Below are 18,794 nucleotides of genomic sequence, written 5' to 3' on the forward strand. Positions count from 1 at the left end.
ACTTATTTATCTTATAGCTGCATTTCTTTGCTTTGTGCAAATGCTTTAGAAATGCGTTGACCAGGTTTGGGAAGCCCGAGCAGGGAGACCTAACCTTCCTTTTATGTCCTTGTTAGGCATTGTTTAGGGAAAAACATATCATATATGACAGTTAAGGGACTTTGGAGTTGTTTTGAGTAAGCATGTAGGAAAACTTACTGTGATGTTTCTCTCAACAGCTATGTCATGATGATGCCGTTTAAGCGCCAGGCTCTGGTGGAGTTTGAAAACGTAGAAAGTGCAAAGAAATGTGTAACGTTTGCAGCAGATGAACCTGTATACATTGCTGGACAGCAAGCCTTTTTCAACTACTCAACAAGTAAGAGGATTACTCGGCCAGGGAATACTGATGACCCGTCTGGTGGAAATAAAGTTCTCCTGTTGTCAATTCAGAATCCTCTCTACCCAATTACGGTGGTATGTTTCTTCTTTTTTTTTTTTTTTTTTTTTTTCTTTTTCTTTGTTTTTCTTTTTTTTTTAATAAAAGGCAGGGAGCAGCAATCTGTTACATTATTTCTATTATGTACTTAGTTGTTAGAATTGCACACTGTTAATTTGAGTCAGCAATTAAGTTCACCTACCAAAGCTTTACACCATCTTCACATAAGTAACACGCATGTTCTGGAAAAAAGGTTTTTCAAGATGATTCAGTCTCGTAGAGGCATTTTACAATATATTTGAAGACTTACGTGGTCAGGATTTTGAAATGTTTAAGTTGCTACATGCTTCGGAAATATTTCCAAATGTGTTGCCACAACATCAGGAATGTCATTTAGCTTTTAGATGCTGAGTGGTGTATGTTTAAATAGCAAGCAATTTTTCCAGTAGGAGGGGTTATTTTATTGCAGTCCTTCATTCTTAAGTATTTCCTTTGTGGAAAGTTGAAACCTTCATCTGTTGATGATCAGCTCCAGTTTGATGGAATCTTCCAAGTCATACTATAAATGCAGTTGCATCCTAAGTTATTGCTATCTATTTATGGCACAAGTGCATGTTTTTTTAATGGTACAGATATTTTTTGCTAGTATTTAAGAATGCATGTTTTCTCATGCATTGAATGCTTATATTTTTCATAGAGATTTTATAGTACACGTTGAATTGCACAGAAATTTCAAGAAAAACTTAAAGTCTGCTTTAAGCAGACATAATACTGTGATACAAGCATAAGTTCCTTTTGTTCTTAGGGAAATATATAGGATAGTATTAATCAAAGTGTTTGGCTTTTGTACTGTATAACTTAATGCAAATATTAAGTTTTGTTTAATGTGCTGTATACTATGTTAGCAAATTGTTTGAAACTTAATATTCCTGAAATTACTTCAAGCAGTCATTTCCACATCATGCTTTTTGCTTCAGTGTATTGTGGATATTGATAGGGTTTTGCCTGGTGATGCATTAGTGGATGATGAGTTTTCTTTCTCCTGTCAGTTTTCTTTATAGAAAAGCATGGCAAAGTATGATGTGCTCTTTCATCAGTGTTTAAAAATATACCTGCTTTGAGCTGTGTTAACAAATCCACTGACTAAGTTAAAGTATTCTTTGCATGTGACTATAATACAGATTTTGGAAACTACATTTCATTCATGCATTTTAAACTTGGCTTGCATAAGCAGCTGAGTTGAACACAGATGCTTGAGGAGACTGGTAGCAGAAGCATCGTTTTGGGCTAGGAAAGTTTAATGGGAATTCTGAGGATGAAGCCTCTAGCACAGTAGCTCCTTTTTGAAAACAAACAAACAACACCCCTCCCCAACCTCTTCTTTCCTGCTGCCCCCAACTGTTTCCCAACTGTTTGTCTGGAGTATACCAATGAGCACTAGAAGCAGACAGGTTTCCAAAATAACTTGCAAGCATCAGAGCTCATTGAAGATAGTGTAGACTAGTAGAGTCATAGCAACCGGGAAGAGCAATTGTACCCATAACAGCTAGGAATGTGATGAGAAAAATAAAAATTTTGCACTTGGCCAACCAGTTAAAGAAACAGTTAATTTAAGAATGCCTCAGGCAAAGTCTGCATTATTAAAAAAACAACCAAAAAAAACCCAAACCCAAAAAAACCACAAAACCCAACACCACCTCTTCAACACTTTTCTCCCCTTAAATTTGAACTACAATTAGACTAAATAGATGAAAAATTGCAACCAGTTTTAAGTGGCAAGTCTGAATAACTGCAATTAACTGCTCCATAGTTCTTAAGAGCTTTTCTTTTAAAACAAGATACAGTTTTTGCAGAGAAGTGGGTCTGCTCAAGGGCATCTTGTGGAAGAAGCTAAATTGTTCTAAAATTTTGCTGCAGCTTATTTCCTCCATTACAATTGTGACCTGCTTCTTCCCTAGCAGAATTTTTTTAGAGGGGTGTGGCAGAGAAGGACAAGAAGGGCAAGTTAACTGTATTTGATTCCTAATTACATTCCACCCCTTTGTGATGGGGGGTTGGTGTTTTGAAAAAAGTTTTGCCTAAGGTGTCATATATAGGTCTTTGAAGTTCTGTTTCCTAGTTTCCTTATCTGTGGGCAGAACTTTGTCAGGGATTTGTCTGTAAGAACAGACAAATTTGTCTATTCAAACAGACCTTCTCAAAGTGACCCCTGCTGCTGCAGTCGTTACTGTCTGTTCAGCTATACTTCTGCTATTGTCTCTTTGTTCTTACTTACCTTCTAAACCTGTACATGCACGAGGAAGGTGTAGTAGGCCTTGGCAATTGAAATGTTTTAAATTTAACTTTTGAGATTAGGTTGCTGCATCTCCTTTTTTATTATATTCTAGTGTGTATATAATGCTAGTGTTAATTTTTTATTTAAAATATCCCACATCACTGTATCTTGTGAATCACTTGATTGATTTGGTAATCTAAAGTAGTTGAATTTAAAAAAAAAATCAAGCTGTGTGTGTGCCTGCTGGTTAGCGACACTGATGGCAGTTTGAGTAGAGTTTACATTTTGAAAGACAACTTTTTTTTGTTAATTAAGTGGCTGTGAACAAATCTTTTGAGAGACAAATTGTCGAAGAAAGTTGTAATCCTGAACATTAGTGTAAGCTGGAGCTGGAACTTTTTCAGGACTCTCTTCTCCCACACAAGAGGAGATGGAGGGCAGCTGTTTGTGTTATTGAGTGTGCATAGAAAATATACCTATAAATGATCTCAAATGTTATTTTTTAGGGGTTCAAGCTACTTGAATCCTTTCTAAAAATGTCTATCCATCTTCTGAAGATCTTAAAGTTGACAATCTCCTCTGCTTAGCTGCTTTAGCTGTGCAGAACACTCACTACAGTGTCTGGAGCAAGGCCCCTGAGCATGGACAATGTTTTTGGTTTGTTGTGGGGTTTTTTGTGTTTGTTTTTTAGTGTTAATATGTCCATATATTAAAGCTTATGGTACTTTATATAAAGCCAGGAGTTACACCACTGCAGCTGTAGCCAGCAATAAGACATCCTCTTTTGCTAGTTTCTTGTTGGGATGTGGGAGTGTGTTTGTTTTGTTTTTAAGAAACCCAGCATGCTCCCCACCCCTTTGCCTCCCAAGTGTACAGCTATTCTGCAGAACATAATAATAAATACTATACCTACTTCTTTTCCCCCCTTCTCCCTCTTGTCCCCCAAACAAACCTGAGGATGTACACTAAGATGTTGGAATGAGCATTTTGCAAGTATTTGGTTTAGATACAAAGAAAGGAAGGGAGAAATAGATTGTGGTAGAGTGTTCTACCGAGATGTCAGTGCCTTTGCCTGCTGGGTTTAGCTATGAAACTGGCTGTCTAGGAAAGCTTCTGTGCTTTCAGCTGTTTGAATGTGATCTAATAGGTGAATTGTTTCAAGAAATTACAGTTCCTGTTTGTTCAGGTTCAAGCCTGAGTCATGGGAATTCTGAGTGTGGGTGTATAATCACTCTAAAATAAACTTATTTTTCTTGTCCATATTCATGCTGGAGACTAGTTTCTGGTACCATGATGTCTGAATTGTTATGTGTAATCCACTGTTGTTTGAGATACTTCTAGCACTACATCATAAGCCTGGCCTGATGTGCAGTAAGATGAGCTTTTCTCCTTACTGTTTGGTTCCCCTGCTGCACTGAAGATGGTCTTGAATTTTATTGGTTCCTTGTAATATAGACAAATGCTGGTGAAAGCAGAGTTAACAATGAGTTTGCATGAATCCAGTGTTTCCTGTCAGAAGTTTTCTCTGCCTTCAGTGGAGAAGCACAGCAACCATTTGTGGTGTCTTTGATCCAGGTGAATACAACTGAAATTCTCCTTTTGATAAGCTGCCTAAGCTTACATCATGGAATACCCCGGGTTACTCTTCTGAAAATGAACATGAACAATTAAAAACAACCTCAGCAGCTAGAGTCTTATGAAATGTGCTATAACTGCAGTGTCAATTTGCCTCTCTCTGCTTTCGTAAAACTACTGCAGTGCATGCTTGAAAGGAAGCACCTTGAGACATGGATGCAATTACTGGGTTTTAAAACAGTTGAAGATACTCGTTAAACTAATACTTGCATGAGTCCTTATAGAACTTTTTTCCTGTTTTTCAGATTTGACTGCCTGTACTATATTAATCCATAAAAATGCTAATCATGAGTGTATAAATTGTATAGGGAAAATTATAAAAGAAAAGTTAACAAGCCTTTTCTTTGCTCTTTGGCATTTAAATGCCAGTGCAAGAAAATGTTCTATGGACCTAAAGTGTTTGAAATTTCACATCTGACTAAAATATTTTTTTCTTCTTCCTTAGGATGTCTTGTATACTGTGTGCAACCCTGTTGGAAAAGTTCAGCGCATTGTTATATTTAAGAGAAATGGAATACAAGCTATGGTTGAATATCCTTTTTGAGTGGGATTTTTTTTTTCCCTGTCAGTTCTTGACTGCAGATGGGATTTAGCATAAGAATGTCAGAAAAATACTGTATAATTTTGAGACCAAATTATTATTTAATTTCTAAGACATGGTAATTTCTAATTTCTATATGTCTATAAGACAAAATAGCACTTACTCATTTCATGTTTATAGGAAAACGACATTGTCAACAATGGTCTTGATAACCATGTTTATAGGTGGCCCTAAGGCTAGTAATTGCAGATGTGAAATATGTCATAGATTTGACAACACATTATACACAAGAGTTTCATGGCTTCTGCCTGTGTTGATACTCAAGAAATGGGTAAGGGATTGCAGAGGTGCAGTTTGACTTCTTCAGACTCTTCTAAAATAGTTCTCATATATACTACTTGTCTTACTATTCTTACTTTAATAAAGCACGAGACTAACTTAGGCCTACTTGACCTGTTTATCATGTGTTGAGGAAATTCCCTGCTCTATTATCCTCCTGTTACTACTGTATTTGTAGCATTAGGTTGTACATTATGTTCAGAGTTGTTAAAAGTGTTACTGCGGTTTGCAAAGTCCAAAGTCTGATATGATTACGCCTTAGTTTATAAAACTCTGATAGCTCTCTTCCAGAAACTCAATTTCTGAGCTGTTATCTGGACAAAATTGTACCAAAATCTCAGAAATTCTTTTGTGATTTCAGATGCTACTGATGTGGCAGGCTTTATTAGTGGGGCACTTCTGTAACATATGACTTAGCTGGTGGCTGCTGCGTTGATGATTTGCCAGGCAAAAAGAATTACCCTAACTTCCATAAAAGCAAACTAATTGCTGTTTATCTATGTAGAAGACTTAATCTGTGTGTCCTAACAGACAGTAGTTTGACTTATTATGATAGTGTGTTGATTTTGTGGTAAGCGATGTTGTCTGAATCAGATGGCTTATACAGTTGGGGGTTGTTCTGCATCTTGTGAAAGATTAGGGAAGTTGTGGGGAGGATCCTGCACGTACTCTGTAACTACCATACTTCTGTCTTTTGAATTAAATTCTGCAATGTGCCTTTTATTAAAAACAAAACCAACCAGCAATTAAAAGACACAAATGTTAGCAAAGTAATGTAGCGGCATAGGTGAACAGTTTGAGGGGGAGAAGAAAAAAGTGAGCTTCAAGACAAGCCTTGTCTGAAAAGTTCAACAATTTGCTCTAATTTCAATGCTAATTGCAGTACCTGTTACTTTTGCAGATGTGCTCCCACAGTTCTAGCCAGTGTCAAACCATTTCTTAGAGGTCTGGGCAGCTTAACTTGTCTCACTCTGAAATTCCACAGTGAACCTACATGACCTTGGAAGAAGTTGGGCTGTAGGAATGTGGTAAAACACAAGAGATATGCTGTTGATAGAGAGTACTTCTGAAATTTCACTAAATTATATCAAAGGATGGTGCAAGGCTCAGGCTTTCTGACACCATATGTTATTGAGTATATGTGAGATCATGGATTGCCATGCAGCAAGGCTCACATCCATTTTTCTGCTAGTCACAGAACTCATCTTGGAGTATGTGGAGGATATGAAATAACCTACATGTTGGAGCCTGGTAGATGCATCTGTCTTGAGCAGTGGATTTAAAGCAATCTGCTTGTCTTTTTTGATGCAAGATGATTATTTGTTCATTCAAAGTATCTCTCTTAGTTCTGTGGTTTTATTTGGCTAACAAGCTAAAAAGGGTGTACTGGGCTAACAAGCTAAAAAGAGTGTACTGTTAGTTCTTTTCTCTGTAAAGTTTTGTGTTTTCCCTACCCACAAGTCTCTAGCTAATGCCAGCTGGGAGAAGGGATGCATTGTCTTCAGTCATGCCTTCTCGACCCCGAGCTCTGATCCCTTCCCAAATGATGCAGCTTGAACTTTCCCTTCAAACTTTCCCTTCAAATATTCTCTAGGCTTGGTGGTAACTTTCTGTGTCCTCTGATGAAAATTACTAAATCCACCAGAATATCTCTTTCCAAAGGACATAAGCTCAGAGCATAAACAAAGCTCGTATCTATGTAATCCATACTGAAGAATTTACTAATTTATGAATGGTCTCATCATGTGCTGCTTACATCTCAAAAACAGATGCTGACCATAAGTTGAACCCATATATACTTATTGGTAATTTTATATTAAAGTCTGTATAGAGTTCTTGTAAGGCATACAATAGTGAAATATCTGCAGGCTACAAAAATAAAGCCATATCAAAAGAAAGGGACGTAAATGAGACACTTCAGGGGGAAAAAAATCCTTAACATGATGTGTATGTTTGAATCAGTGTTTTGTGCCCAGAAGGCGAAGGCTGCACTCAACGGAGCAGATATCTATGCAGGATGCTGCACACTAAAAATTGAATATGCAAGGGTAATGCTTGGACCTTCTCTTTTAATTTTACTAGAAAAAAATATATATAATCCAGACTTAACCTTTTTCACTTTTACTTTATTTGAACAGCCAACTCGACTTAATGTCATTAGAAATGACAACGATAGTTGGGACTACACTAAACCATATCTGGGCCGACGAGGTAGGTTTTCATGTGTTATTGCTGTAGATGTTTGACTGTACTAATGACAATCCTTTATATGTGGTCAGGCTGTATCGCAGTAGTCATTTCAAAGCAAGCCAGTGCTGCTGAAGTCTGTGTTCACAAGCCAGGACATTAACCCTGAGCCCTAGTGCCCCCTACTGCTGTGTGCTTGAGCCACTTAGTTCAACAAGGAGCCCACACCTGCAAGCACCTTCGCAGTTCTCAAGGACTTGCATTTCTCCAAGCAGCTCTCTCTCTTTGGAGGAGAGGAAACCTGGTACAGACTATTCCTTACAAACTACAAACTTGCACACTGCTTCTCCTTCGAAAGGACTCTTTTTTTTTTTTTTTTCTTTCCCCTATGTTGGACGAGGCATTAAGAAGGATAGAGGACTTCAGCAGGCTGACTCTACACTTCATCATGCACCACATCGGCATCAGCAAAAAAAACCAAACAAACAAACACCCTCTGAAAAAACTCAGACTTGCAATTTACCTTGTCTGCATACTGCATGCACCATCACCACAAGTTTTTAAAGGAGGACACTTTCAGTACTTCAGACTTGTAATGGGATGAATAACATGATAGACTGTACCCATTCTGTTCAAGTTTGTATGTATGCTGGTCTTATTTCCCTTAAAATTATAACTGAAAAATTGAGAACGTCCAAAATTAAGAACCTCTCTTGTTGATACTATTGACGTTGTAATCTTTTTATTATTTGCTGTATGTGAGAGTTGCATTCAGTCTTAACAGTGTAATATTGTCTAGTAGTAGGGAAATTTAATCCTTATCTGTAGATAGTTGGAACTGGGCAGTGCAATATCAGATAGGTCCCCTCAGTTATATTTAAGTATTAAAATAGGGAGATTCATAATTGATACAGGCATACTGTCTCTTAAGTACTCAGCTGTAAAAATTACCAGAGCTTAACTCATGTCAGTGGAAACTATGACTATATATGTAAAGACAAACTGCTGTGTAGCCTAATCCTGTAAAGTGTTTATTTTAAAAAAATATTTGTATCTATTGAGTGCAGTGTTCAGTAACTTATGTGCAATAATGTGTGCAATGTAAAGTTAGAAAAGTGAAGACAATGTGTCCAAGATAGAGTATCTAATTATCAAAGGCTATATGAGAATCAGGGCTTTGGCTGTCTCAAGTGATACACACTTTCAAAGTAATTCTGCAGAGACACTGGGCTTGTAAAACTGTTGTACAACTAAAAACTTAGGCCTTGAATTTTCAAAATGAAGTTCTTGTAAAAAGTTAACAAGGGAGCTACAGTACTGGTTGCAGCTTGTAGATTATGACTATTTGTATCAGGATTCAATTTTTTTTCTCAAATTCCTGGGTTAAAAAAGGGATTTTGAAGAAACTAAAGGGCAAGAAAAAAATCTGAAGGTTTGAATTTGAAAAATCTGAAGGATTAATTCGACCCTGATATTTGTGATCATTGCAGTATTTGGAGGCTGACTTGTAAGACTGTGCATCTAATTACGTTACACAATTGTTCTGCAGATAGATATGGCTGTATGAACGAAACATTCCCCAAGCTAGAGAAAACAGTGGAAAATGAAAAGCTTAGGATAGGTACGGCTTGCTCTTTCCCAAAAACTCTCACTCTACTATTTTGTTTTCTTTTTGTTACTTTGACAGCCTGTCTCTATTTTCATACATCGCCCTACTACACATAAGAGGAAAGGAATTAGACTTGTATTTTTTTTTATATATATATATCGTGCTACATTGTATATAGCATGATTTTTATTTTGCTGTAGCCCACATCCATTTATCTAGAAAATGGGAATACAAATTGTCGAATGAACAGTGAAACATACTTGAGAAAGCAGGCATCTAGAGCAATGTTGCCCATGAAGTAATCCAGGACCTTTTTTTTTTTTTTGAGAGATTGAGAGTGAGTGAGTTTTCGTATTTGTGCTTCAACTTACTATTGCAAGCAGCATTGTTTGGCTTTTGAACTTAATGTGACCCAAACTGTAGGGATCTGACTGCAGCAAATAAGATCTTAGCCCAAAGGAATTTCATTCTGAGGACAGGCAGGCTGATAAATCCTTTCCGAATTTCACCCCACCACCACCCCACCCCAAATCTTAGGAAGGAAATGCATTTTGCTAATAATTTTTTTTAAAGAACTGTTTTTAGTTCTTTATGATAACAAATTACGGACTTCCCCGTAGTATTTTGTCACTTAAGTAAACTTCCTAACAAGTGCCTACTGCTATGAACCCACATTGCATTAGATTGAACTGAAAAAGCACCTGACTTCTAGTGTTCTACTTGCTTTTAGCCAGAAAGTTCAAACTGTAGTTTGGAGCATTTCTTTTGGTGGTAATACTAGCATAGGCAGGGACTCAAGGACCTGATTTAAAAACAACAAACCCCGAACTTAAACTAGGTTATAAAGAGTCTTTCCTTTCAGAATTATTTTTAACACAGATCAGTTCTCATGTTTCAGTGCCTGTTTGCACAAGTACTTGTACTGGCACAATTGAAGGACTTTGTTCAAGGAAGGAACAAGTATGGGTCAAGGAGAGAGCAGTGAGCTCCACCATCACGAGGAGGAAATATTTGTCAAACTGTGTTCTCCCAGAATTCTTTATTTGAAGAATATGGTCCTTTACTATATTACTCTCTGCAGTTTCAAGGGGTTTAGCTCCACAGACTGGAATTATAAACTTGATTTTTATGAAAGATGATTACTGCATACAGTTTAAATGCTCAAAATACTTGATATCACTGCCCATTTGCTTTCTAGAGCCAAGAACCAGAGCTGTTACCCTGAAAAGGAAATGGAAAAACAAAACTTGACAAAAGTAATCTTTCTTCTATATATTTGAAGGAATTCAGCACTGTTCTCTCTTCAGACTTTATTGCCAACGTAAATACCTAACTTAGAACCTGTCCTCAAAATCCTGAGCAGAAAGGGCACGTGTTTTCATCTCCCACTGTTGTGTTGTCTAATGCGAATAGTTCCTGTTTTTCAGGGGAAATACCTCCAGATGCATTGTGCTGGAGGTGCCATTTTCAGCAGTCATACTTAAATTTCCTGGGAACTGTTGTAAACTGATAAATGTCTTGCCCCATCTTTTCAACGTGGCTTTTCTAATTGTGAGAAATTGGTTGTTGCTTACTACAAAGAAATCTGGAAGTTTAGATTTGCTTTGTCAGGTAGCATGGATCTGATTAGAGAATACAGTTTTGGCTGTGATGCACTGCTTTCCTCCAGTAATGTAGACCCCTTGCTTAACTTTATATCCTAGAAAACTGGGTTTTCTTAAAGGATTGACAGTTGTTTAAGTGCATTATTCAGTGATGTTTTTCTTCAGTTGAACTGTTACGTGCTCCTGCTGATATAATAATGTACAATCCTTTCAGCACGCCCATAAATCAGTAGGTGTTCTGTAAATATATATGTACACATATGTAATGCTCTCTGTTTACTGATTATGAAACCATGTAATACAGGTTGTTGTTGGCTTATGCTGAAACTTCTTGAAAGAAGCCCACTTTGAAAATGTGTTGCTGTTGAAGCTAATATTATGATTCAGGTACTGTCTTTCAAAAGTACTGCATTTCAAATTTGTTTTAAGAGACACATAGGTAAATCCTACTGTATGGTGTTATCTATACTAATGTGTGGTGTCTGTTTAGGAAAACTATCGGGTATTTCCATAAACTTTAAATGTCTGCATTTCCTCATTTGCCACTGCCCCCAATCAACCTAAGTGCAATTTGTTATACAGATGGCAGTCTTTTAATTTTGGTGTCCAAGGGCTACAGCTTGTGGTTTTAGATGTATAATGAATGAGAAATCATTTATAAAATTAACAAGGACTCAAATTACTTTTTTTGCTTCTTAACTAGAAGCTTTATGTCTTAACTGGAGAAATCAAGTGCATAGCTGTGCATACTAAACTGTTTTCTTTCCCTTCCCACGTGTTAGACAGAGGGAAGGGCCGCCAGAGGCAAGCTATTTTGGGAGAGCACCCATCATCATTTAGACATGATGGTTATGGTAAGTAACAGAGGATGACAGGTGTTCGTGGTTTCTTACATATTATGTGGAATTCTAAATATTCAGTCCGTGCCTAACTGTGAACCCCTACAGCATGAGTAGTTCACCATTGTTCTGTATGTGTGGTGCTGTCAGTCTGTGTTCTGAAAATGCTAGTGATTCACTGAAATCTATGTGTGTTTGTTGCCTTGCCTCTTCCTTTCATGGAGAGCATCCGGCTCTACAAATTTATTCCTTGGAAGAATGTTTCCTTTCGGTTGCCATCACCCTAGCAATGGATGGAAAATGGCATCTGTGCTGGGAAGGCAGTTCTCTTCTAGAAAATGGCAACGTAGCTTGATCAATGGTTTGATGCAACACAGAGCTCTCTGTTCTTGCATGCAAAGCTGTGAATTGTGGGCTTTGTGTTTCTTCTAATTTAGCTAATTCTGAAAAGGTATAGCTATGTGACTGTATAAGAATGGTGTTTTGGAACTAGTGCTATGAAGTGCTGCAGTTGTTACCGGTGCTATCTGTAAATGAAGATCTGCTGTCACTTTCGTGTGTTGCACCAAGACCTCAGGGTTGAGAAACTAATGTCCCCAGTTAGATGTGACTTTTTTAGTTATTTACTCCCTTAACTGTCAGATGCAATGTGATTTGTCTTGCCTCTTTCTTTGTAAATTTATTTATGATATTTTACACTGTAGGTTGACCTTCTGCGTACTCTTTCCAAAAGTTCTTCAAATCTACAAAATTTCCAAGTTCCACCTTGTGTTCACTGATGTTCTTTTTTCATTCTTCTGATATACTCTTCTACTTTAAGTAACGTGGCTGTCTTCTCCTGTACCACTGTCTCCCTCTCATTACTGCTTTTTGATGGGGGGAAAAAAAAAGGACAAAAGGTTCCTTTTATGCTTGGCTTCTGCAAATTTCACATTATTTTTGTCTCGGAAGAACAGGGATCCTCTCCTTGGTCTGTAATACTGATGTTTTCTATAAACAGAAGTATTGCATGCTAGTAATGTCTCTTCATTTAAAAAAAAAAAAAAAAGTTGTTTATTTCAATGAAACTTGTCACTTTACCTGTAGTGGAAAATAGGACAGCTTCATTTTGCATTAGTGCAGGGGTTTAAGTAGTTCTGTTTCTTCCAAATGAGCTGTTTGTAGAAAGGCAGTCTCCTGACTTAATCTCTTGTCTCTGGAAAAGAGCTGTCTCATCTCCTCTCCTGACCTCTGGCTAAAAGTTTGCTCCTTTTGGTTTGTTTTCCCTACTTTGTAATATTCTTTCTTGGTGTCACGTAGCTCTATAAGTAGGCATGGCAATATTGCTGAAGGTTTATTTTAAATATTTCTTCTGTTAGGTTTATGTTCAAATATTTTGTATGGTGGAGGGACTACTTTTATAAATACTGAAATACCTTTTTTCCCTTGTGTATAAAAACAGTACAATAAAACAGCTCCTTCCTTCTTGTCTGGTAGTGTAAGAAGAGACTTGGAACATTAAAGAGAAAAGAAGAGGGTTTTTCTGTTGGGGGGGGGGGCGGGGGTGTGTGTGTGTGTTTTTTTTGGGGGGTCTTTTTAATTGGAAAAAGAACTAATGGAAACTGCTGTAACGTTGTTCCCCCCCTCTTTTAAATATGCATTACATATGTGGGCTTTAATGCATGATTAAGTAATGAAACTTGTTTCAAACAATATTGAAAGCATGGTCTTTTATCTCCTTAGGGACACACGGTCCTTTGTTGCCCTTGCCTAGCCGGTACCGAATGGGATCTCGGGACACTCCAGAACTTGTTGCTTATCCGTTGCCCCAGGCATCCTCCTCTTACATGCATGGTGGAAATCCTTCTGGGTCAGTTGTCATGGTTAGTGGGTTGCATCAGCTAAAGATGAACTGTTCAAGGGTCTTCAACCTGTTCTGCCTGTATGGAAACATTGAGAAGGTAAGGCATAGTTTACTAGAAACTTGGAAACTACTATAGTCATTTTAATAGTTTTGGAAAAAGCCTGGCTGAGATGATCTAAAAATATTTCCTAATAACTTACAAAATTCTTGGTTGTGTTGTTTGTTGCAGTGTCATTTTTTTCCTTTATCTCTGTTAGGTGAAATTTATGAAGACCATTCCAGGCACAGCACTGGTTGAAATGGGTGATGAGTATGCTGTGGAAAGAGCTGTCACACATCTCAACAACGTCAAGTTATTTGGAAAGAGACTTAATGTCTGGTAAATATGTTTTATCAGATTAATAGTCTACCTGTGGGCAGATGGAATGAGGTTGAAAACAGACAATATCCCATTGTTTTGTTATCATTGTTGGAGTTATGATTTCCAATTTGCAACTATTATTGATTTATTTATTGCTATTTATAATTTTATTTATTATTGTTTTATTTATATTAATAAAGCATATGGAGATCACATGGGTGGGCTGTTAATAAACTGTATTGCCTAGTGTATTTTGTCCATCCTTTCTACATTTTTTTAAGGAAGATGTCAAATCCAACCCATCTTGTTCTTCTATTTCAAATTGTTGCAAAGAAATGTCAGCTCTGTTCTGGTTAGATCAATAATTTGTGTGCAAAGTATGCACTTCTTAATTATCTAAGAAACTTTCTCCCTCTCCCTCTCCCTCTCCCTCTCCCTCTCCCTCTCCCTCTCCCTCTCCCTCTCCCTCTCCCTCTCCCTCTCCCTCTCCCTCTCCCTCTCCCTCTCTCTCTCCCTCCCACCCCCCGCCCTTAAATCCCAGTGTTTCCAAGCAGCATTCAGTAGTTCCAAGCCAGATATTTGAACTGGAGGATGGCACGAGTAGTTACAAGGATTTTGCGATGAGCAAGAATAATCGCTTCACCAGTGCTGGCCAAGCATCTAAGAACATCATCCAACCACCCTCTTGTGTGCTGCATTATTATAACGTTCCCCTGTGTGTAACTGAAGAAACATTTGTAAAGGTAGGCAGTTGAAATTACTGTGACATATAGTACTTTGGGGCTCTATCCTAGCTTTACACTGTGATACTTTTAAAAAGAAATGACTGGGATAGTTACAGCATAGGAACTGGAAGGGAACTATTTTTTAAGATAGGTTTGTAGCCTCTCTATATAGAAGCTGCTGTACTTTCACAATTCTGGCATTAATCTCTCCATTTTTTTTTTAATTTTCTTTTTACGTGAGAAACAAGATCTTGGAAATAAACTTGAGGAGCTTAACGTGTTTTTTGGGGAGGAAGGGGAAAAGACTCACACAAAGCCAAATACAGGGAAAGTTAGGACTGCAATTTGCAAAAGATTTACTGACTCCCTGAGATGGTGACTCTGACTGCTAGGATTTTTCAGAATGGAGAAGCACGCACCTGGAACAATTTGGACAGTTGAGTCCTAAAATGAACTCTGTATACTTAAAGCATTAAATACTGGGCCTCTCAAGTGGAGACTTGATGGTCTCCAGGTCATTAAGAAAAACTGATGACAGTTCAGTGAGTTCTTTTTCAGTTCAATGAAAATATTTGTTCTCAAGCTCTGTCTGAAAGTTAACTCTGGTTCATGAGTGGTGTGCTTGTATGTACAACTTCTGAGCTCCTGTATCGAAGTGCGAACATCAAAAAGAAGTACTTGTTTTTATGTAAATATGTTGTTTGAGATAGTAGTGATATCAGTACTCTAATGATTTTTTTTATGCCTGTAAAATCATATTTATCATGGGACAGCACAGATATAGGAGCCTTGTTTTGCATATTGTAGAATGGTATTCTAAAGAGTTACCAATCTAAACATATTTTTTAAATAATAATTTGCTTTAAATTCTTTGAAGCCAGCTTAAAGAGTCAGTATTTTCCTTTCTGTGTGTCTCTTCCAGGAACTTGGAATTTTTGCTAATGTGTTTATATGCATTTTTACTGGACTTTTACCTCTTATTTTATTTTTGTGACAGTTATGTGAGGATCATGAAGTTCTCAGCTTTATTAAATACAAAGTGTTTGATCCAAAACGTAAGTAAACTTTGACCTGTTTGGGGAGTTATTTGAACCCCAGTTTTGATAAGAGCATACACTGTCAGGAGACGTTACCGATCCCCTCATTCCCTTTTTTATTTCTCATTTTGACAGCTTCTGCCAAAACACTGTCTGGTCTGTTGGAATGGGAATGTAAGACAGATGCAGTGGAAGCTCTCACTGTACTTAATCACTACCAGATAAGAGTCCCAAGTAAGTCTATTTCACTGATCTTACTGCTATAATTTTTTTTCTTGTTTTCTTTCATGTTGATACTGCCTTTGTAAAAGGTGAGGCTTCAGCAGCTCAGTCTGCAGCTAAAAACTGCATCGTTCTTACTATGTTTCATATATATACACATATATGCCGTACTATATATATTACAGTATATAATCTCTAGTTTAGGTTTCATTAGTTTCTATCTAAATGGCACTCTTAGTTTTTGAGTCAAGCTATAGAACTCAAAATACGCTTTGCAGCTTTGAAGTTACTGAAAGATGGAAAAAAAGAAAATTGGTTTGGGATAAAAAGAAGGCAAACAGGAAAAGCGTTAAAATCCGCTGTCATCAAAATCAAACCTAACGGATAATGTCTTACTGAAGCTTTTTGTATTTTTCACAATAAATGCAGAGATATCTGCAATATCTTTGGGCAGAAAATTAAGTTACACAGCTTACTGCTCTGAATTAACTGCTCCTGTAGTGGGTTCTCTTTCAAATCAGAAATCGTGAGGCCAAGCTGAGTTTAGCTCCAAACTAGTAAGAATGGAGGGGCAGTTCACCTGCTAAACAAGTACACAGTAGGTCAGATCTGCACTGAACAATTAAGATAATTACTGGATTAAATGGAATTTTTCCGGGTGTTCACAGACACAACTTTCTATCCAGCCCAGTGTCTAATATTATTGTAAACTACCTTCTCCAAACTATTTTGAATTTGTCTCACTGTCGAGTGTTAACAGTTTACATCTTTCTTATTCCCCCGCACCTTTGTCCACCTTCTCAATAATGGACTGAGATTACTTCAGGGGCAGAATATTTTTTAATATATTATTGATAACATACTGTTCACAATTTCAGATTTATCTCAGTTTGGAGAGGTGATAACAGCAGAAGAACTTACTCTTTCAACATGAAAAAGGCAAACCCTAATGTATAATCAAATATAGCTATCAAAGAAAAAGACAGTATTTTAAAACAAGGACTGCTGGTTAAGACTCACTGTAATAAGATTGTCTGAGGTTGGCTGAACCAGGAGGACTATCTTGCATTACCTGAGAGGCAAATGTGTGCTGCCATCTGTGGGTCTTGGCAGCCTTTCCAAACAGAGGGGGCTTGTTCTGTCCTCTGCTTTCTGGAGAGGTCAGAAGAGCGTGCTGGACATCCTGCCGTTCTTCTCTCAAACACATATAAATACTGTCCAGTGCCACTCTGTCTCTGATAGAAATGTCACATTTTAAGTCTTGACTTCCTTAAATATCTATGCCTTTTTTCTTTGAAATTGCCTGTTAAATACTGCTTTTATAACCAATTCAGCTAGGAAGAGAGGCAGTGAAAATGGTAAAGTCATTCTTGTGTATAGTACAACATTTGGAATTCTATCTACATTCCCTTGTGACTAGATCAATCACTCTTGTTACGTCTAAAAAGTGCTGGTAGACTATCAATAACACCTCCTTACAGGTCATCTGGTGTCTGTGGGCCACTGGCGGGGTTAGGTGGGGAGTTGTGAGCCTTAAATCTACAGATTGGTAAATTTGTCGGATTATGCAAGGTGATCTTGATCAGCAGGAGACCTATGCTCACTAAAACGCCCTGAGTATGTTATATGTTGTCTCCTGACAGACGGCTCCAACCCTTACACCTTGAAGCTTTGCTTCTCCACTTCATCCCATTTATAGAGAAGAGGACAGCATGTTAAGAGCTACGTTCACCTTGATTTGCAAGTTTAAAACTACACTTCGTTCAAAAAGCTCTAAAGTGGTTGTTCTAATGTTGCCTTGTTTCAACTTAATTCTAATATCTTTTATCTTGTTTTATAATAAATGGATGTTCCTTCATAAATACAAAACAGATTTTTTCTTTTTGCCTCTGAGAAGTACATGTTGTAAGCTTACTACGAAGTTTGTATTTTGTTAGTGTAGTATCTTCAAATGTCTAAAGAAGCACCACTAGTATAAACAAGATTGTTTTCTTCCAAAAATGAAATATATTTGCATTTTCGATAATGTTAAAGATTAGCAAGTATTTTTCCATTTGTAGTCTTAATTGGCGCATAGAACTATTACATCAGAATTTTAAATGTAGAACTTGTTTTTCAGTATGTTAAGTAGTGAAGTATGTTGCAATACTAAAAAGTTTGTATTTATAAAATGCTTTAACCAGGTTAATGTAGCACATACCGACTTTTTAGTAGTATAGACTTGATTTATAGTTCAAACAAAGTTAACATAGAAAATTATCAAGTATGTACATGTGTATGGTGTGAATTCATACTTATTTAAAGTGGTGGGGGTTTTTTTAAAAAAAACTGTTTTCCATTTGCATTAGCATGATGCCATCTATAGCTAGTCCCACCGTAGGGGCCTTTTAAAAATTAAAATTGCAAGCCTCTATCAATGTGTTCATCCTCATTTTCCATAATTTAAATTTAAATCTTTGGTGTTTAACATATTTTTTTTTTTAAATAGCGGTTATGACATACTACGTGGTAAAAGTTGCATATGTGAGAAGATTGATCGCAATGGAAACCAAGGTGATAAAAATAGTTAAAAAGCAAGCCTCACCATACTCTCTCATATCTGGATAGTTAATTTGGTGTTTTCTTTTGTCTGATTTATATACATCTCTTATGACCATGAAAGAATTCATAGGGTGAATAGGCTTGGCAAGCCTAATCACTTAAACTGAGGGTAATCTAGGTGGGACTCAGATAATGTAACTAATTACATGATGTGAAATTAATGAGGTGAGAAATCTTTCACTTTGGGGAAGATGATTTGTTTTGTTCCAGTACTTTGAAACCTCTGTTCTCTCTTCTAGAACTGGAGTTGCGTCTTACTTGGTCTAATAAACCCCCAGAAATGGGAATCAAAGCAGGGAAGTAAGGGAGCTGTCGTCCTAGGCTCTGTGTTTGTTCCTCTTTCTGAATTTGCAGCAAATTTGTGCAGTGTACTTGTCCTTGAGAGATTACGTTGCAGTATGTTTACAGACTGTGGGCATTGCATTTGTCTTTAAATACAGACTGGATTTTCCCCATTCTTAATTTCAAGGCAAATACACCTTTTCATACAAGGGAAAATGTGTCAGCTGTCCTTCAGGTTTTCTCATCAACAGTGATTCATTTTTGCCCTGTTTACCT

The 18,794-nt window shown here is 37.2% G+C and overlaps 1 protein-coding gene across 2 annotated transcripts in view; it reads left to right on the forward strand.

Annotated features, from left to right (window-relative positions):
* Window positions 1-18,052, forward strand: part of HNRNPLL (heterogeneous nuclear ribonucleoprotein L like) — a 28,569-nt gene extending 10,517 nt beyond the window's left edge. Inside the window, exons 3-13 of one of the 2 annotated variants that reach the window (XM_068398468.1) lie at window positions 219-456; window positions 4,774-4,859; window positions 7,160-7,256; window positions 7,347-7,419; window positions 11,391-11,462; window positions 13,170-13,387; window positions 13,548-13,669; window positions 14,193-14,394; window positions 15,374-15,431; window positions 15,549-15,647; window positions 17,279-18,052. In XM_068398468.1, the coding sequence (XP_068254569.1) occupies window positions 219-456; window positions 4,774-4,859; window positions 7,160-7,256; window positions 7,347-7,419; window positions 11,391-11,462; window positions 13,170-13,387; window positions 13,548-13,669; window positions 14,193-14,394; window positions 15,374-15,431; window positions 15,549-15,647; window positions 17,279-17,334 (1,321 nt within the window). In that variant the 3' untranslated portion in view covers window positions 17,335-18,052. The remainder of the gene's footprint in view (window positions 1-218; window positions 457-4,773; window positions 4,860-7,159; window positions 7,257-7,346; window positions 7,420-11,390; window positions 11,463-13,169; window positions 13,388-13,547; window positions 13,670-14,192; window positions 14,395-15,373; window positions 15,432-15,548; window positions 15,648-17,278) is intronic. The other variant, XM_068398478.1, reaches the window with a different exon arrangement.
* The last annotated feature ends 742 nt before the right edge of the window (window positions 18,053-18,794 follow it).

Source organism: Nyctibius grandis, chromosome 1 (genome assembly GCF_013368605.1).
Source record: "Nyctibius grandis isolate bNycGra1 chromosome 1, bNycGra1.pri, whole genome shotgun sequence".
NCBI classification, from domain to species: domain Eukaryota; kingdom Metazoa; phylum Chordata; class Aves; order Nyctibiiformes; family Nyctibiidae; genus Nyctibius; species Nyctibius grandis.